Genomic DNA, 18,655 nt, shown 5'->3' on the forward strand with positions numbered 1-18,655 from the left:
TGAGCTGAACTCCCAAGTAGTAGGCACTGGCCAGTCAGCTAATCTTTCATTTAATAACCAACTACTGACTTGGAATACAATGGAAACCAATGCCCTGGTTCTTAAACATTTTGGATCGATGCATCAGTGTCAACCAAAATTTTCTGCAGGAGCCAGCCAGGCACCTCTCTCAAACATGGCGCTGGAAAGGAGGGAGAGTGATCTGCACATGCATTTGTGAACCACTTACCAAAGCCTTGTGGACCCAAGAGTAGACTTAGAATGACTGCTGTAGATGGAAGGTTCATTTTGTTACTACTTCTTGATCTATCTAAAAAGAGAATGTGTCCTAAAAGAAGTTCCAGATGCTACATCAAGCTAGAAATTCTGTATTGGAACCGTTTTAATTCTGTATACATAGTTCAGCACTAAGACCTTCATTCAGCACAGTTTATTTGTCATGTTGAACAAATAAGGCAAGATATTTGAGAGAAATGAAAACAATCTCCTGTATTAAACTTGGAGACAATGCCATAAAAGTTGCTATTTCATACATATACAAACTAATGACCCAATACTATTATATACAAATAGCCAGATCTTACAAAATAGCACTTCAAGTCAGCACTTTATGCCAGTGTCACTAATTTCTTTGTTACAAAAAAAGTTAAAGCTACAAACTTCACATTATTTAGTCTCACAGAACTGACATCGGCGTCTTTTCAGGCCGTAAGAAGTGAAGATAACAATTTGTCCAGAACACTTCTCAGCAATGCATATGGACCCATAAAGCATGTCAATGCAATTTCACAATTAAACAAGCATATTGCTTAACCTTGTTTGCCTGACTACCCTTGCCTTAGGATACAAGCCTTAGTCTTACCATTTGAAGCAGCACAAGGAGCAAGTGGAATATGCTTCTGCACATTACTGCAAAGAAGCCAAAAAAGGAACAATTTTCTCTACTTGATTAGAAGTTAACTGGAAGAGGGTAGGGAGAACAATATCCATTCCCTATATTTTGGAGAACTCCATAAAGCAGCAAAAGTCTGAACTCTTATAGTCATTTGGGAACAGGTTAAGGAAATTGTTAATTAGACCATTTCATTCTTTCATATATTTGGATTCTTCTGCTAGTGGGTTTTTTTTTGTTTGGTTGGTTTTGTGTGCGGTTTTTTTTTTTTTAAATAGAAAGCTATTTCAGTGAAGCCTACTGATTGTAAGCATCTGTGAACTAACATATTGCTTTGGGCAATCTCAAATTATGTTCTTGGAGCGAACAGCAAAACATGACCACCAGATCACCGTTTGCTGTTTTGTTTAGAATTGGGGTTTCCTAATGTCTTCCAGTCATCAGAAAGTTTTGTCAAGTGACAATTCATTCCCTCCAGAGTCCAGTCTTTACAACACGTAGGCAATGCAATTAGCTTGCCATGCATGGCTCACCTAGCACGCACGCGCACACACACAGAGGCAAAATGCATATATACCACAAATAATTAAACCAAGGTCTAATATTTCAAATAAAAGAATTCCATCTTTCTTGTTTCCGGAAGTTCCACTGAAGCAAGTGAACATAATGAACATTAATAAGAATCTTTTGTAAATATTTTTTGAGCAATAAAAACACACGGCATGAATTTTTAATGTGTGCTGCAGATGGCATCTGTGCCCTGTGCAACTATGCTGTATTGTCAATATACAAGTTTACTAGCCTTCATGGTTCACTTCATTGCCAGATTTTTATTACTAAGGGATTTAGTCATCTAACAAAGGCAAGGTTTAAATTATTCAGCTTCTGCTGGGGAAGTAAGATTGGACTCATTTTAATGTACTGGTTGCTTTCAAGATCTTCATCCTGTACTTTTCCCAATACTGGAGACTGTCAGAATTCAAGCGCCCAACAGCTGGGCAGAGTGGGTATCCCTGGAATGCAATATCTCATTGTCCTTAACCACACTGCTCACCGACTCCTTTTCCTTTCATACGTCTGCTTGAGGAGTTAGATGAGTTTTAGGAGATGGCTACTTTAGCTCTGCACATTCACAACTGAGGAATAAATTGAAGGTGATGAGAGCTAAACAATGGCTCAGCTCCTTTTAAATCAATAGGATATAAGTTTACTGTAACCTAGGCATTACCTCCCAAGAAACAGGGTCTAAAGCTATGCTTCCAAATAGGTGTGAAGGCACGCCTCTCTTTACTAACAGCATTTGATTTCAGGAACCATTGCAATTCAGTTTGATTATCTTATGTCGTACCAAGATCTGTTTCACAAGGATGATGTGGAAACTGATCTTTCTATCAGAGGAAAATGAAAGTAAATTAATGCAAGTTCTTGATCTGTCCCATATGTAAGAGACTCCTAAAAAACCAAATCCTAATATGAGAACTGACATTAGCGGTGTTCTCTAGCTACAGAGTACAGCACCCCCTCTCATACGGCTGCATCTGTAACTGGTAACTCTTGTACTGATTTTTCTGGTTAGCTTTCCCTCACAGCAGTGAAAGTTTACTGAACCATTCCAAGGTGACTCAGCTCGCTTTGATTGTACGTCCACTTTCTGCTCATTTTCCACAAGTCTTCAAAAATATGAAAAAAGGTAGACTGTACAGTTATCCCAGAGAGAGAGATTTTAAGGGTGTCCTGAAAAGCTAGAAGAGACTGAATTTAGCAACAGCAACACAGGCTAAGTTGTACCTTCAGTCAATTGACTCCTATGAGCAAGGTTTGCCACCTCAAAAGAAAAAAAATTATTGAATCTTTTTGGGTAAAAAATATTTATTTTTAGCTTAGCCTTTTTGATGCACTTAACCCTTTAGGAAGGTGAAGTACTCTGAAGGTACATTTTTATCCAAACATCCAAATTTACATCTAACTTCTAAAGCCTGTAAGAAATCTCCACAATTTACAGTGGCATATTTTTTTTAAAACCTCTAACAAATGGAGCAGAAAGTACTTAATTTCCTGAGAGAGATTTCACAGAATAATTTCAGCATCCTAATGCTGCATCTTGCATGCATGGCAATGCTAGGTGGATCTCTCTGAAGGACATTTCCAAACAGGCATCTGCTTTGTGTTCTGTGTTGCAATTCCACTTTGGTTTTGGTTTTGTCTTAAGGTTAATGTGGCTTTTAAACTGCAGAATATAATTTCTAATAGAGGCACAACATGCTTAATCTACCAGTATTAATTCATACAGTACACATGAAGGACAAGACAGAGGTTTTGAAAAACGCTTTTAAAAGCACATAACGTAAGGCATGGGGCTTATTACAGGCTTTTTAAAATGTGAGATTTATGTTCCTTTCTAAAGGCTGGAACTGTTTTTGTATGTCTTTGTCTAACACTTTTCAGCAACCTCATTTGTTTGCTCTCACTTTCCATAGTACCTTAACAGTAGAAAGACACAGTTAAACTGTTTGAAACTGAGCCTATATAATAACATCAACAACAATAAAAATGCAGCAGTTAAAACACCACAGTACATAGTAACTTGAAAAGAAGAAACTGGACTACTGAAAGTTACTTCAAGAAGAAAAGGAGCCAACTTTCATTAGTCTATTTCTAGCTGTTCCTCAGATTTAAAAAAAAAAAAAAAATCCATCTAAAAGCAGTAACAGAACTCCTCTGAAATAATACACCTCTTATTTTAAATATGTCTAACATTAACACATACCATTATCCATCCATCAGGACTTCCCACTTAATGGCATTCCTGAGTTCACAAAAGTGCTATGGAAAAAAAAAATAAGTAGGCAGTACTGCCCTCTATCTTGCTAATCAATCTGTTTAGTAGTCATAAAAAGCAAGGAGCTGATTGTTTCAGAGGATGGAGGTTGATTCTACCAGCAGTTCTTTCAGAAGTTCTGTTGCCGACGCTTCTTCGCTTCAATGGCATCGAGGATTGGCTGTCGTTTCGACTGGTACTTCTGGCGGATCTCTTCAATTTCCTGCTCCATCATGGGATCAAGGGCTGAGAGTCTCCTCTGCAGCTCCTCTACGCTCCAACTCTTTAACTAGCAGAAAGAAAAACAGAATATAACCCAACCTCAGAGTCTGAACAAAAATGACCAGCACTTCTGCAGAGACTGTGCTCTTCTTGCTCTTGCATTATAAATATTAAAACAGCATCCTAACAGTAGAGAGCAAAACCGTTCTGAACTCCAAAAGCAGCAGAGGGGAATAACTGAGAAACAAGATGACAAATAACTTCTGCTCCAAGCTCCTAGAACCCGAATCCTGGTTGCAGTAAAAATTGGTTTATTGTCTCTTTCAGCTAACTCTTACAGTGAAACGTGTGCCAGACAGGCCATAAGCACAGCACACAGTATCTACTTAAACTTCACGGTTTTTAAGAACTATCAGGCATTTCCCATTCTGAGGGTTTTCAAAGAAGTTTTCAAATACTGTCATTTCAAAATGAATTAAAAAGCTTTCCTTTACTGGTTTTCCTTCCTTTTCCTAATAGCCCTTAATTTCACTGAGTAAAGGGACAGAGGAAGGGAAAGAAAAAAGAAACTGAGAAAGAGACTAGTTTTAGCTTGTTAAACTCCAGAAAGTTAAAAAGATAGAGGGTACCTAGACATTTGTGTAGACTTCTATACTTAGGTTCTTTTCTATTTCTGAAAGGCCAAAATGCTGGTTACAACTCACATGCTCATACTTGCATCCAAAAAACCCCACACCATTTGTACATTATTCTGTACCAGCTACCTCGGGAGCATCCAGAGGACAAGCAGCAGTGGCACAGTTGTGCCGCTGTTACTAGTTCCCAGGGAATGCTGGTGCACACATGCTCTGGTGCATGGCAAGTTGCCCTGGGTAGGGTAGAGGAGGCTGAGGCCAGCACCTGGAAGTTTTACCTGGGGTCTTGGGGGTCTCCAGCAGAGGTGAAGCAGTGTGTGGAGTCTGACCAGCAGCTGAAGCATGGCTCTGGCCAGCTAGGCTCTGGTTTTGAGCCATGCATGCTGCTACCATGTGCACTGCCCTGCTCTTTTCAGATGTTTGTTTTTTGTTTTTTTTAATATCAGGATCTCCCGGTATCAAAAAACCCACTGCGCTGCAAATCAGAAGCGTGGTGAGTGTCTGCATGTGTGACGCATGCAGTTTACGTTGCTGCAGCTGAGACTAGTGCCCCAAACCGCACGTGCGCACTGATCTGGATGCGCCCCCAGAGGTTTTTGGGTTTTGTTTCAGTCAATCCACAACTTGTCTGCAAATTGTGTTTTCTCAGCTCCCACGAGGTTACCATTGTAATGAGGACCGATTCTTCCATTTAAAAATTTTAAGATTTATGCACTGCAAATTTTCATAAATTATACACATTACACATGTTGTTTATTGAACAAGACATTTTCCCAATTTTTTTCAGCCTACAAATTGCTCACAAGGTATTTGCTGCAGCCATTGCTTCAGTTTGCCATTTGCATGCAGTGGATGGTCAGCAAGCCACAGTACCTTTTCTTTTCCCTGAACAAGTGATTCCCAGCACTCAAAACAGCTCTTGAAAATAGCCACACCTGTTAAGGGATGCAAACACTTCTACAACTATTTGCACATCATCTCCAATACTCTCTGCAAAACACTGCAACAGCAAATCAAATAAAGATCAAGTAAAAACTTGGATCTCTGCAACATGCAAGACAAAGCAATTAGCCACTCTGAAGTGAAAACTTCATAATTTCTACAAAAAAGAAGCAAAAACCAAAAGCCCAGAGACCTGGAGAATTGCAACCCTTCTCCATCCAGCCAGACCATTGTTTAAGCTGCATTTGCATACCTGAAAAACAGGCTCCACACTACAGAACTCTCTCAACCAGGAGATACATCCCATCTGCCTCTCTCTTCTATAACAGAAAACACCTTACCAAGAAGGAGAAAAAAAATCAACACCCAGCTTACCATCACACAACTTGGAGGTAAACAGACTGCTTGAACATTTATTTGAGCCTAACTTGCATAAAAGGAACTTTTCCACCCAAGAGAAACTAGGGCATCTTTTTTACTCTCCTGTGCATTATGAATTTTCATTTCTACTTGGGATAAATGTTACAATTTGTGCTTTCTTCTTGGCTGAGGAAAGGCACGTGAGCCCGAATGCTTGCATACGTAGGAATTTTTTTTGCAACGATTTTGTTAGTCTAAAAATATCACCTCTGCCAAAAGTTAAACATATTTTTTGCCTGTAGACCAACATGGCTAAAACCTGTAGCCCTGCAAACACTTTGTATTTCTAGTGTGAAAGGATGGCTTGATTTTGAGTGTTAAATAATGCCATTAGAACATTAGTTAACAGCAGTCGAGATGAATGTAAATGCCACTCCTGACAATGGTTTATTATTAATTACACAGCTACCACAGTCCCCCTTCAAGTCCATTTAGGAACTAAAAACCTTACAGCCAAATACAAATATTTCCTCCAGTCAGTATAAGGAAATGACTGAACTGTAGGTGATTGCTATGGTCCTTCAGTTCCTATAATGTTCTAAAATATTAAGAGCAATCTTAATTTCCTGATTAGTTCAAGTGCTTAAATTAAACAAACTGGAAGAGAGCAAATTCAGATTGGACATCAGGAAAAAATTTACAGTGAGGGTTGCCAAAATATGGACTACGCTTCCAAGGGAGGTGATGCTGTTCCCTTCCTTGGAGGTACAGGCATACCTCGGAGATATTGCGGGTTCGGTTCCAGATCACCGCAATAAAGCGAATATCGCAATAAAGCGAGTCACACGAATTTTTTGGTTTCCCAGTGCATATAAAAGTTATGTTTACACTATACTATAGTCTATTAAGAGTGCAATAGCATTATGTCTAAAAAACAATGTACATACCTAATTAAAAAATACTTTATTGCTAAAAAATGCTAACCATCATCTGAGCCTTCAGCGAGTCGTAATCTTTTTGCTGGTGGAGGCTCTTGCCTAGATGTTGATGGCTGCTGACTTTCCAGAAGGTTTTCAATTTACTTTGCCCAGATTCATCAGAGGAATCACTATCTATGGCAGCTATAGCTTTACGAAATGTATTTCTTAAATAATAAGACTTGAAAGTCAAAATTACTCCTTGATCCATGGGCTGCAGAATGGATGTTGTGTTAGCAGGCACGAAAACAACATTAATCTCGTTGTACACCTCCATCAGAGCTCTTAGGTGACCAGGTGCATTGTCAATGAGCAGTAATATTTTGAAAGGAATCTTTTTTTCTGAGCGGTAGGTCTCAACAGTGGGCTTAAAATATTCAGTAAACCATGTTGTAAACAGATGTGCTGTCATCCAGGCTTTGTTGTTCCATTTATAGAGCACAGGCAGAGTAGATTTAGCATAATTCTTAAGGACCCTAGGATTTTCGGAATGGTAAATGAGCATTGGCTTCAACTTAAAGTCACCAGCTGCATTAGCCCCTAACAAGGGAGTCAGCCTGTCCTTTGAAGCCAGGCATTGACTTCTCCTCTCTACCTATGAAAGTCCTAGATGGCACCTTCTTCCAATATAAGGCTGTTTCGTCTACACTGAAAATCTGTTGTTTAGTGTAGCCACCTTCATCAATTATCTTAGCTAGACCTTCTGGATAACTTGCTACAGCTTCTACATCAGCACTTGCTGCTTCACCTTCCACTTTTATGTTATGGAGACAGCTTCTTTCCTTAAACCTCATGAACCAACCTCTGCTAGCTTCAAACTTTTCTTCTGCAGCTTCCTCACCTCTCTCAGCCTTCACAGAATTGAAGAGAGTTAGGGCCTTGCTCTGGATTAGGCTTAAGGGAATGTTGTGGCTGGTTTGATCTTCTATCCAGACCACTAAAACTTTCTCCATATCAGCAATAAGGCTGTTTCGCTTTCCTATCATTTGTGTGTTCACTGGAGTAGCACTTTTAATTTCCTTCAAGAACTTTTCCTTTGCATTCACAACTTGGCTAACTGTTTGGCGCAAGAGGCCTAGTTTTTGGCCTCTCTCGGCTTTCGACATGCCTTCCTCACTAAGCTTAATCATTTCTAGCTTTTGATTTAAAGTGAGAGACGTGCGACTCTTCCTTTCACTTGAACACTTAGAGGCCATTGTAGGGTTATTAAATGGCTTAATTTTCAATATTGTTGTGTCTCAGGGAATAGGGAGGCCCGAGGATGGGGGAACGGCCGGTCGGTGGAGCAGTCAGAACACACACAACATTTATCAATTAAGTTCGCCGTCTTATATGGGCGCGGTTCGTGGTGCCCCAAAACAATTACAATAGTAACATCAAAGATCACAGATCACATAACAAATATAACAATAATGAAAAAGTTTGAAATATTGCGAGAATTACCAAAATGTGACACAGAGACACGAAGTGAGCAAATGCTGTTGGAAAAATGGAGCTGATGGACTTGCTTGACGCAGGGTTGCCACAAACCTTCAATTTGTAAAAAACGCAATATCTGCGAAACTCAATAAAGCAAAGCGCAATAAAACGAGGTATGCCTGTATTTAGAAGGAAATTGGACAGATACCTGGCTGGGGTCATCTGACCCCAGCACTCATTCCTGCCCAGGGCAGGGGGTTGGACTCGATGATCTAATAGGTCACTTCTGATCCTAACATCTATGAAACTGTTAAATATTCCTTTGCTAGTCTCTTCAATTGAAGACTGATCATTCCTAGAAGTTACAAGGTCAATCACTGGTTGGATCCAGAGTGACTCATTTTTTGGAAAATCCTTCATATTTTGTACCAGAAAAAAAGGTATTTCCTACTAGCATGTACTTTAAACTCATCAATAATACATGTATTATAATAATCCAAGTACAAGGGAAATAAAAGCTTTTCAGCAAGGGTACGCAGTCATTTTGCCTAACATGCAAATTGTTCATTAGAAAGACAAAGGACTTTTTCCATGAAGATGTACATTATTTATACACATTAATAGGACTTTCCCAGTCGGCAGTTTAAGCTGATGTATGGCACCCGTCTACCGTTTCATACTAATTTAATAACAGCTGTTTTAGAGAAGGTAATTATCCGATACTCTTCTACTTAGGAGTCCAGGGAAATAAAAGAGTCTGTAGTCAAATAAAATGAGAAAAAAAGAGCAAAACGTTAATTTGAATGCTGAGTATGTATACGGAATGGCTACATAAGCTTAAACTTTAACTGGCTCTCCTGCACGGTGGCCAGGCTTCTTCTATTCAATAAATAAAGAACATTACAAGGCGTATAAAACCTTATGCATCAGAATTTATGCCCAACTACAGTATTAGAGGTTGGGAGAGATTTTGCGGGGATACAGTGCTCTACCTCCAGCTACTGAGAATTTCTTGTCCCTTCTATTGAAAGCTTCTGGTACTGGGCACCAGAGGAACACAGAGGTAAAACGACAACTGGGGAGAGGGCCCCACTGAGACGGCCAATTTCTACAATTCCAACATCACCATCAATTCAAAGGCTCAGGGCTTCAGGAGGTAGGATTTTTAAATGGCTCCAGAACATGTTACTTCACTCTGGGCTGACGACCACCAGTATTTACTATGTCCCTACAGCACACAGCCGTTTTCAGCTGCAAGGTTAACACTGGGTGGTGCAGGAGAGAGTTTGCAGAGGGGCCACTATACAACTGGCACCAAGAACCACCTGAAACCTCACCACTCTCCAGGCCAGGTGGAGCGTGCACTTTCCTTTTGGCTATTGCTAACAGCACATACCACTACATAAAAAAAAATGGATCCAGATATTTTTTCCTCTAGAAAAGAGAGAAGACACCTATGTAATATATGGCAGATACCACTCAGTTCAACCCTGCCAACACTCAGCACCATAGTGATGGGTGCAACCCAAGAACACAAGGCTGAGAATTGGAACAGCAAAGGTGTTGTAAGTCAGGATCAATACATGGGCTGGTGGAAGACTGAAAAGAAATAAAAAACTGTTCCTGCCTTAAGTGAAGGCTATTATTCTTTCATTATTCTCTACTATAAAATGACCAGGGGCTTTCCACATGAACCATATAACTATAAGATCCCATAGGGCTACAGGTACGTGGAAAGGGTTAATAATACACAAATAATTGTTTGCAAATGGAACAATGGCTTTCTTAAGCAACCGAATAACTGAATTCTGTGAATCATTAAGTCAGGACAGATGGTTAACAGCATGAAAGATGTTTGTGGTACAGCTGCATCTTTATCCCCAGAGATAAAGGTTAATTAGAACAAAGGCAGAGGTGGGTTACTTGGGTAGACAGGACCTGATGCAGAACAAAATGGAAGACAGCTGGCTAGAAAAATGTTCCCACAGAGGGAGATTAGGGTATGACACACTAATCTGAACATGGAAGTGCTGTGTGATGCAATACAATTTCAGAGGGTAATGGAAGGAGATTTTGTCAAGTGCCATATGTGGCATAAGGATACTCTAATTACTCTAATGACTACATCTGGAATAATATTAGCGTAGTTGAAAGCTCTGTACTATTAAAAAAATAGCCAGATGCACCAATAGACAGCAAGGATACAAGGTTTTAGATGAGATCTAGTCAAGACAGGTAAATGAAAAATAGGACTTACAAATTCCTAATGAATGAAAATAAAGTACCTAGTTAAACCGAAAAGCAAAGACAACAGGCACTTTTCTTCCCCATAATGAATGAGGCTGCAGATGGCAAGTAGCATACATTCTCTTAATTTTAGGCACGTCTAGCTAGAACATGGGTGGGCAGAATACGGCCTGCGGAGGGGCTTTATCTAGCCTGCAGCAGGTCCCTCGGTGCTGCATGGCCCAGGTACCGTCCAGCTGTGGTGCATCCTGCTGCCACCCCGAGCACACAGCGGGTATGCAGAGGATCCACGCCTGGACTGCTTTTCTAGATAGCCCAGACAGTGGGTGCTCCTTCTGGCTGCTGCTGCTGCTGCTGGCCCCAGTTCCGTGGTAGCAGTGGGGGCCTGCATGCACAGCCCCAACCCAGCATACCCAGCACCTGGTCTGGACTAGCCCACCCAGGCAGAGCAGCAGCAGCAGTGCCCAGGCAGAAACTGTTGCTTGGGGCAGGGGAAAAGCAGCCCCTCCCCCTCACTCCTGCCAGACCCTTCCTGCTGCAGCTGCCCAAAGCCCGCACCAGGCTCTGCCTTGCCACCGCTGCCCCATTGGGCAGCCTGGGAGTGGCAGTGATGGCAGCAGAAACACAAGGCAACTGCAGCAGGAAGGGCCTGGCAGTGGTGAGGGGGAGAAGTCACTTTTCCCCCATGCCAAGCAACAGTTTGTGCCCAGGCACTGCCACTACACAGCCTGGGTGGGTGAGTCCAGAGCAGGCATGGGGCAGGCTGGGTCAGGGCTATGTGCACAGGTCCCCCCAGTACCATGCAGCTGGGGCCAGAAGCGGCAGTAGCCAGACGGAGCTAGAAAGGCAGTTTAGCCGCAGAGACCCGCTGCATGCCCAAGGGGCAGCAGGGTGCACCACAGGTGGGCGGTGTGGAGCAGGCATGGAGAGGGCTGGGGTCAGGGCTGTGCCCACAGGTTTTGGCTGGTCTGCTCCTGCCAGGGTGGGTCCAGAGTGGGTGCAGGGCGGGGCTGGGGCTGCACACTGTTGGCAGTGGTAGGGAGGCGCTGCCTGGCATGCAGCCTCTGGGCTGTTGTGGGGTGGGAGCTGACTGGCTCAGGGGGTACTCCCATGCACACCCCACCATACCCATAAACCCTCCTCCACACTTAATCACATACCCCATAAACACTGCATCTACCCACACCCTCTCCCATGCACCTCTGAGGGGAGCCCTGCTCACTGCTACGTGCACATACCCCGCCACATGCACCCACACCCCCTCCACACACCCCACAAATCCCATACCTACCCCCACACATCTATACATCTGCACAACCCCCCTCCAAACTCCCTATAGCCACCTACATCCACACAGACATAACCACAGCACCTTACAAACCCCATACCCCCCTCTCGACATCCTCTCCCCCACTGCCCGCAATATACAAGAAGAAAACTTCATTTTGACCTATTATGCGATCTCACCTCTGTATACGTAATGCAAATGCACACAAATCAGGCTATAGATAATAGATATCTCTCTCTCTCTCTCTCTCTATGTATAATATATATAATAAAAATGTTATTGTGGATGGGTTTTTTGGTATATAATTTGTTTTTTTCCGGTTCCAAGATGGCAACGCCCCTTCCCAAAACAAGTACTTTTGGGGGCAGGGGGAGGGACTTCCAGTGGCAAAAGTCAGGGAGCGGGGGTATTCTGGTCCTAATATGGCAACGAGGGGGAGGGGGGGGCTACCCTTATGGCCCTTGACAGTTCACCAAAACTCATTAAGCAACCCTCCGGCCAAAATTATTTCCCGCCCCTGAGCTAGAAGCACTACCAGAAGGAGGTCAGACAGTGGAAAAAACTGGAAATATTTTTTATATGAGACCTGGCAAGGAGCTAGTGTAAATTCCACCATTTCATGATGTAGGAGAACTTTGGATGATGCCTTCATAGTCTATGAATCATTAATTTAATGAGCACAAAAAGTCATAATAGTCGCACAGAAAGACTGGGATATTATACAGGAATAAGTGAATGACCTTGAGGACTGGAACAACAGAAACAGGATATCGTTCTATAGTACAGAATGCTGGGTCATGCCCTTAAGGACTAATAGGATTTCTGTTACCAGCCTAGATCGCAGAGGTAGAAAACAACTGGGTAGAAGGATGACCTAGATGTATTTGGTGATCACTGGATGCCTATGAGCTGTCAAACATGATGCGGCTATGAAAAAGGACATTGCAATTCTAGGATATATTGAGAGGCATTTCCAGTAGAAGCAGAAAGTTATTGCCTTACACTAGTAAGACCTCAGCTAGTCATCCACATTCAAGGAACATGAATTTATACTGGAAAAGATACAGACTTCATTCAGGTAATCAAAAGGATGGAGGGTCTAAGAAAGGTGACTGGACAGTCTGGTTTCTTAGCTTAGCAAAAGTGATGTTGGACAGTCTCATGAGCCCACTGGAGCAGATATCCCACAAGTCTATGATGTCCTGTTTTGCAGGTTCGTCTCCATCTGCCATGGCAAATAGCACAGCTAGAGTCAAAAAACAAACTGGATTAATTTGTGGATGACAGATTATTAATGGCTATTGAACAGAATGGTTGGAAATGCTTCCTTTGGCATCTCTAACCCAATAAATGGTGGATACCAGGGATATTATCAAATAGATCATTAGAAATATCTGGTTTGCTGCTCTCCCAGAACAGAATCCACTTCTGCCACTGTTGGAAAGAGGACACAGGGCTAGACAGACCACTGGTCTAACCCAATACGGCACAATATTTTAATGCAATATGCATCACTACTCTTAAAAGCAAGGCTTTCTTAAAATGCTGTGCCTCCAAAATCCATTTGGATATATACAGGGTGTATCTACAAGTGTGCTTTATATTGAGAAGTTGACCATCTCCGCAGTAAAGCATCACTGTCTACACACACAGTGCTATTAGGCTGCAGTAAACTAATTAACTTTGCTGTAGCACAGTACTGCCCAACACCAACACTATGCTATGGCGGAGTTATTTAGTGTGCTGCTGCATATGTGCAGATGGTGACCAGGGCTGGCTGAGACAGGAGGGTGCTACAGTGTAGGGCCTGCTTACCAGCTAGCCCCACACCATAGCACCCTCGTGTGCCAGTCAGCCCCTCAGCCCCAGTATAAGGAGCCTGGCCGGCAGCTGGAGCATGCCTCTAGCCAGCCAGACTCTGGTTTTGAGTGATGCACGCTGCTGCCATGTGCACCACCTTGCTTTTTTCAGGTGTAGGTTTTTCTTGATACCAGGATCTCCCAAATTAGCAGCATAGCAACTATCTGTGTGTGACACGCAGAGTTTTCATCGCTGCAGATGAGTCTATAGCACCCCATACCGCACATGCGCAGCATGCTGAACCAGGGCAGAGCCACTCTAGGCTGACCCTCTCGGGTCCCCTGACAGCGGGGGCTATGTCACCCTGGCTCAACATGCTGTAGTCCTGGACACGTGTAAATGCTACAGCTGGGAGGAATAAACCTCAGGCACAAACTGCATCAGAGTATATTCAGGAGTGCTAATTGTATGTGTACATGCACCCCTCTGGGTTTCAATACAAACCAGGTTCAACTACACAGACCACAGATTTCTCAGGGAAATGAAGATTTTACCCTGCACTGTCTTTGCAGTGTTACACTTCAGGATCCTTGGAGTTGGAAAGTGATAGAATTTATTTTCTTAAAAAAATGCCGATGGCAAAATGAGAGGAAAGAAAAGAAAAAGCTGCCTCATAATAGACTGCTGTTTAGAGGAGGTCTCAGTGTTCTGCATCACCAATTAAGACTGGTCTTAGCCGCAGGGCAAAGTCTCATCCTCCTTTCTTCTTCCCCAGTTTTCCCTTTTGACTTCTTACAAGAAAGCTTTTAGGACTCCTGGTGAGTTTAGCTATTTTTGTCCATCTGTGGTCAATAAAGAGCTTTTATAATGTTTGGAAGCAAGAAAGTTAATTCCATACGCAAGACTGATAAGAGTTATGCCCTGTGTTGCTCAAATATGTCAATATAGAAACAGGGTAGAGAATCGCAGGTAATCCTGCAAGGTTACAAATGCCCTAATTACTCAATTAATAGCTTTATCTTTCCTGCAGGTATTTAGCTTGATCTTATTACTTCATCCTGATAACAAAACTGCTCATGTTAAAGACTTCCCAAACAGGTGGTAGTTCACAAATTTGCTCTTCAAATCTGGACATCATTGTCAGAACAGGAGCACTATTATTAATCTTCTGTACTCAATCTCAACTGCAGAAAGGGGACTAAGCTGCCTTTTGTGAGCTAGATTCTACACAGATAAGGAGGTAATAGGCACTTTAGCAATATACTGTTCTGCCCCTTATTTGTTCCTGCACCCCTCCACTGAACAAGGCTCACAAACCAACCCTGATATCCATTTGCTGTCAGCAAAAAAACAAACCTGTGGATGGTGCTTTACTATGCCATGCAATGTTTATTCCCCTGATCTGTTTTCCTGAGTTATGGTCTCTTCATTTTAAGATTTTCCATTTTGAAAAAAATGGCTACTGCACTCATTTGTTACAGTTGGGTATGGTGTCATTGTAACACTGGACTGGACTGAATCTAAATGAAAGCAAGCACCAAAAGAAAAACAAAACAAAACAAACAAACAAAAAAAACAAACAAAAAAAAGATCTTAGCAGGCATATTAAACATGCCATAGGTTATATATTCAAGGGCGTCCTGCTCTGTAATTTATACCTTCATAATTCTGTCTTGAACTAGAGAAGGTTCTGCACCAGCTACAACATTTCGCATCAGCCCGTGCCAAACTTAAATTCCACAAAAGGTTCACCATAAAATAAAGGCTGTAGGATAACCTCAGCCTCTTTCCTCTGCCTGCTCTGAACATGTTATTGTGGTAGAAGCTTAAATACAAGCTTTCGGGGATAAATGAATTATCAGAGCCCAGAGAAAAACTAAGCTACCTCCTGCTTAGTTGGTTATATCACATACTGAAGTCCCGTTCTCAGGAAAGAGATATAGCAGGAATGCACACTTGCCTGACATTGCCTTGCCATGGGACATCTACCCTAAGAGCAAGAGAGATCATTTCTAGGAGTGGGAGAGAAATAGTCTCATTCTTGTTCGGCTGCTGCTCACAAGGAGGCAATCCCTCATTTCAGGCTGGTTAAACTGCAATGCAATTTCATTTAAGGCAGGTCACCCCTCTGACTTTGTGAGGTCGCCACAGGTCTGGACCATATTTAAACTAGTGACTTAGAGGTGAGAGGCACCAAAATCTTTTGCTACTCTTGCAATACCTTCCTACTCAGAAAAGGCAGCTCCAAACAAAAGTTACTTTTGTTCTATGCATCAAGTACGAGAATGAGACTAACAAACACAACTGAAATTTACCATCAGTCTTCATGTTTCCTCTACAAATGAGCACTCCCACATGCTAGCTCCCTCTCCTACCTATGAAATCAGATTCAGACCAATGGCACAAGAACCATAAAATGATCTCTTGGGGCAGACAAAACCCCTGAATCCCAATTCTGCCTGCAAGTCTCATTATTTGCTGATACTGAACCTGAACCTCCAGCCAGCACAAAGCCCTCTCTCAGCATCTTTGCCATGTCTCCTGCAGCTTAGGGAGGTTTTATAACTGTTTTCTCTAAAGCCAGCAGACTTGTGTTACATTTGATCCATAACAGCACAGCCAGTGCTCCACAGCCAAAAGGGAAAGGTGGTTCTTTTATCATCACATTTCAAATTCACAAACAGATATTGATTTTTCAAACAAAAAACAGAATAGATAAGAGATGCAGGGAGACGAGCTTATTTTTCTTGCAGTAACAGATGATCTTTGAACACAGCCTTATAGAACAAAATTTAAAAAGGACCCCTCAGTCCTAGCTACTATAATACATCCTAACAGCATAAATAGGAAGCAAAAGCTAAATGAAAGTGTAACAGTCATTCTTAAAAGATGAAGAACTTTTCCCCTCGGAGTTTACAGATGAATAGTATACGACTGTTTGAACAAATGTAATCAGCGTAACTCAAGTGTCCTTCATCCCAACTAAAAATGTTTAGTATAGAGGCACTCCATCAGAAAGAGAAGGCTGATCCCTTACAAAACAGAGAAATGCCTGTTTCCTTCCCGAGCTTGCTTGCTCTCTCCACATTTCTGACCTGTATGCATGTGCACTTGTTTAAAACGCACACTTTTACTATCCTCAATTCTATCATTCAGTTCTTGCTCACCACCTACTTTCAGATAAGTCTTACTCTAATGGACAGAGATACCATTCACCTGCAGTGCCCAGAATATCTTGTTTTACAAAGTTAAATACCTTTTGCCCACGAAGTCAAAGTGGCTTTTACTGGGCAGGGCCTTGGCATCAAATCTCCATTTTCTGTAGTCTTTAGAAAATAGATTTTACCAATTAAACACTTCATAAAGGTAGAGTGGGAGTTAAAGGCTGAAAAACAAGAGTAAAAGCTGCAGTTTCCTATGCTTCATGGAGAAATACACTGTATACAGACCTGAGCCAGACAAGTGTTAACGAAAATCCAAGTTCATTTCCTCCCCCACCAAAAAAAAAGGTCTTTAGCTTTTATTAAATATTTTTTGTTTTGCATTCAATTTCACATACCAATTTTTTAACTTTTTTGATTCCTTATCAACCCATCTAATTGGCCCAAGGAAAATTCAAAACACTGACTGTATGTCAGCAGAGTACAACACTGATTTGCATGCCGCCTACATGGAAGAGGTACAAACATGGTTTGGGGAAAGAGATTTCAGAAGTTACCCAAGCTATGCTAACTCATTAAATGCCAAAATGTGACAAGCTGTTTGAGACATAGAAAATGATCCTGCTACTATAACAGGTTTTAGACAGCAGATTTTCAGATCAGGCTTCTTTTCCTATTTTTGTTCCCTTAAAATTTACCACATATATGCAAAGAGGATGTGCTGAGACCTACGGTCTGAGACCAAGATTCTCAAGAGCAACTAGCGATTCTAGCTGCTCCAACTGTGGGGTGCCTGGTTTGAGCCTCATAAAAAAAGACCCCCACAATCTTCAGAAGTCTGTGAGTTCAGCCTCTGCAAATCAGGCCCCTTTAAGGAGTTGAGAGGTGGATATCCAAAACTAGACGCATCCAAGCAGTTTAAAAAAAACTTGGCCTAATAGCTAGGGTCAGTTTAGACTACTCTGAGGTCACCCAGAAAGACCCGAAAGGAATAAGGATGCCATCAACAAGGAAAGAGAAGAAACCACCAATTGAGAGGCTGAATTAATTATTGAAGAGGTAGGATGAGAGAAAAAAAAACTGAGCACAAGAACTTCAAGGTCTTAAGAATAGACTGTGCCAAGGACAAGTGAACAAATAGAACAAGGCAAGGAGAGAAACGGTGTTCATGAGTTAGGCTAAAAACAAGTCAGCTTCAGCAAGAAATGCTTCAGTGGAACAGGTACGCTTCTGGACTGCAGAACAGCCTGAGAAAGGAAACCAAGTCAAAGCATGAAGAAGAGACAGCACGCTCAAGAAGTCTGCATATGAAGAGGAGGGAGAAGTGACAGTAGCTGGAGAAGCAATCATGAGATATAGGCTATAAATAGCATGCTTGTACATGGTACAGAAGATTCGCAACATACCCCTCAGTTCACATAACTGCTTTCACAATAGACAGATAGAGAACAAGGTACAATAGAGAAGGACAGGCATTTGAACTCATTAGAGATAAAGCTTAGTAGACATACCTGTTACCAAAAACAAGTCTAAAAAATTCAGGCCTTCAGGATGTGGCTGTTTGGGGGAAAAAAAAGGAAGTCTGCTAATACTTGATATAAATGAACCTGTCAAGGTGTCCGAGCTCCCTGTGCATAACAGTCAATACTGAGCAAGCCGAATGGAGCTGCCACATCCAAGCTATGTTTCAATGCTGGATAAACAGATTCCTATAAATACTGTACACTAAGTGATTAGAGATTTTTCCGAATAGCAGCACTTCAAGGCAGGTATTACATGCTCTTCTGCTTTGATGACCTTTGCTCCAAGGCATCTCTGTCATTAATGCTATAAGGATGTCTTCTTTTCAATAAAACCTAGAAACTTGCTCTTCAGTTTCAGCACTGTTTTTTAA

At 41.8% G+C, this 18,655-nt stretch overlaps 1 protein-coding gene across 2 annotated transcripts in view; it reads right to left on the reverse strand.

Moving 5' to 3' along the window:
* Positions 1–352: 352 nt before the first annotated feature.
* STK4 (serine/threonine kinase 4) overlaps positions 353–18,655 on the reverse strand; it is an 83,252-nt gene continuing 64,949 nt past the window's right edge. The window contains exons 11-12 of one of the 2 annotated variants that reach the window (XM_090064893.1): positions 5,763–5,845; positions 3,863–3,999 (exon numbers count right to left, since the gene is read on the reverse strand). In XM_090064893.1, coding sequence (XP_089921019.1) covers positions 5,795–5,845 — 51 coding nt within the window. In that variant the 3' untranslated portion in view covers positions 3,863–3,999; positions 5,763–5,794. Of the gene's footprint in view, positions 4,000–5,762; positions 5,846–18,655 lie in introns of both variants that reach the window. The other variant, XM_090064892.1, reaches the window with a different exon arrangement.

This window comes from Crocodylus siamensis, chromosome 10 (assembly GCF_052110815.1).
Source record: "Crocodylus siamensis isolate JL-2025a chromosome 10, ASM5211081v1, whole genome shotgun sequence".
Taxonomy (NCBI): domain Eukaryota; kingdom Metazoa; phylum Chordata; order Crocodylia; family Crocodylidae; genus Crocodylus; species Crocodylus siamensis.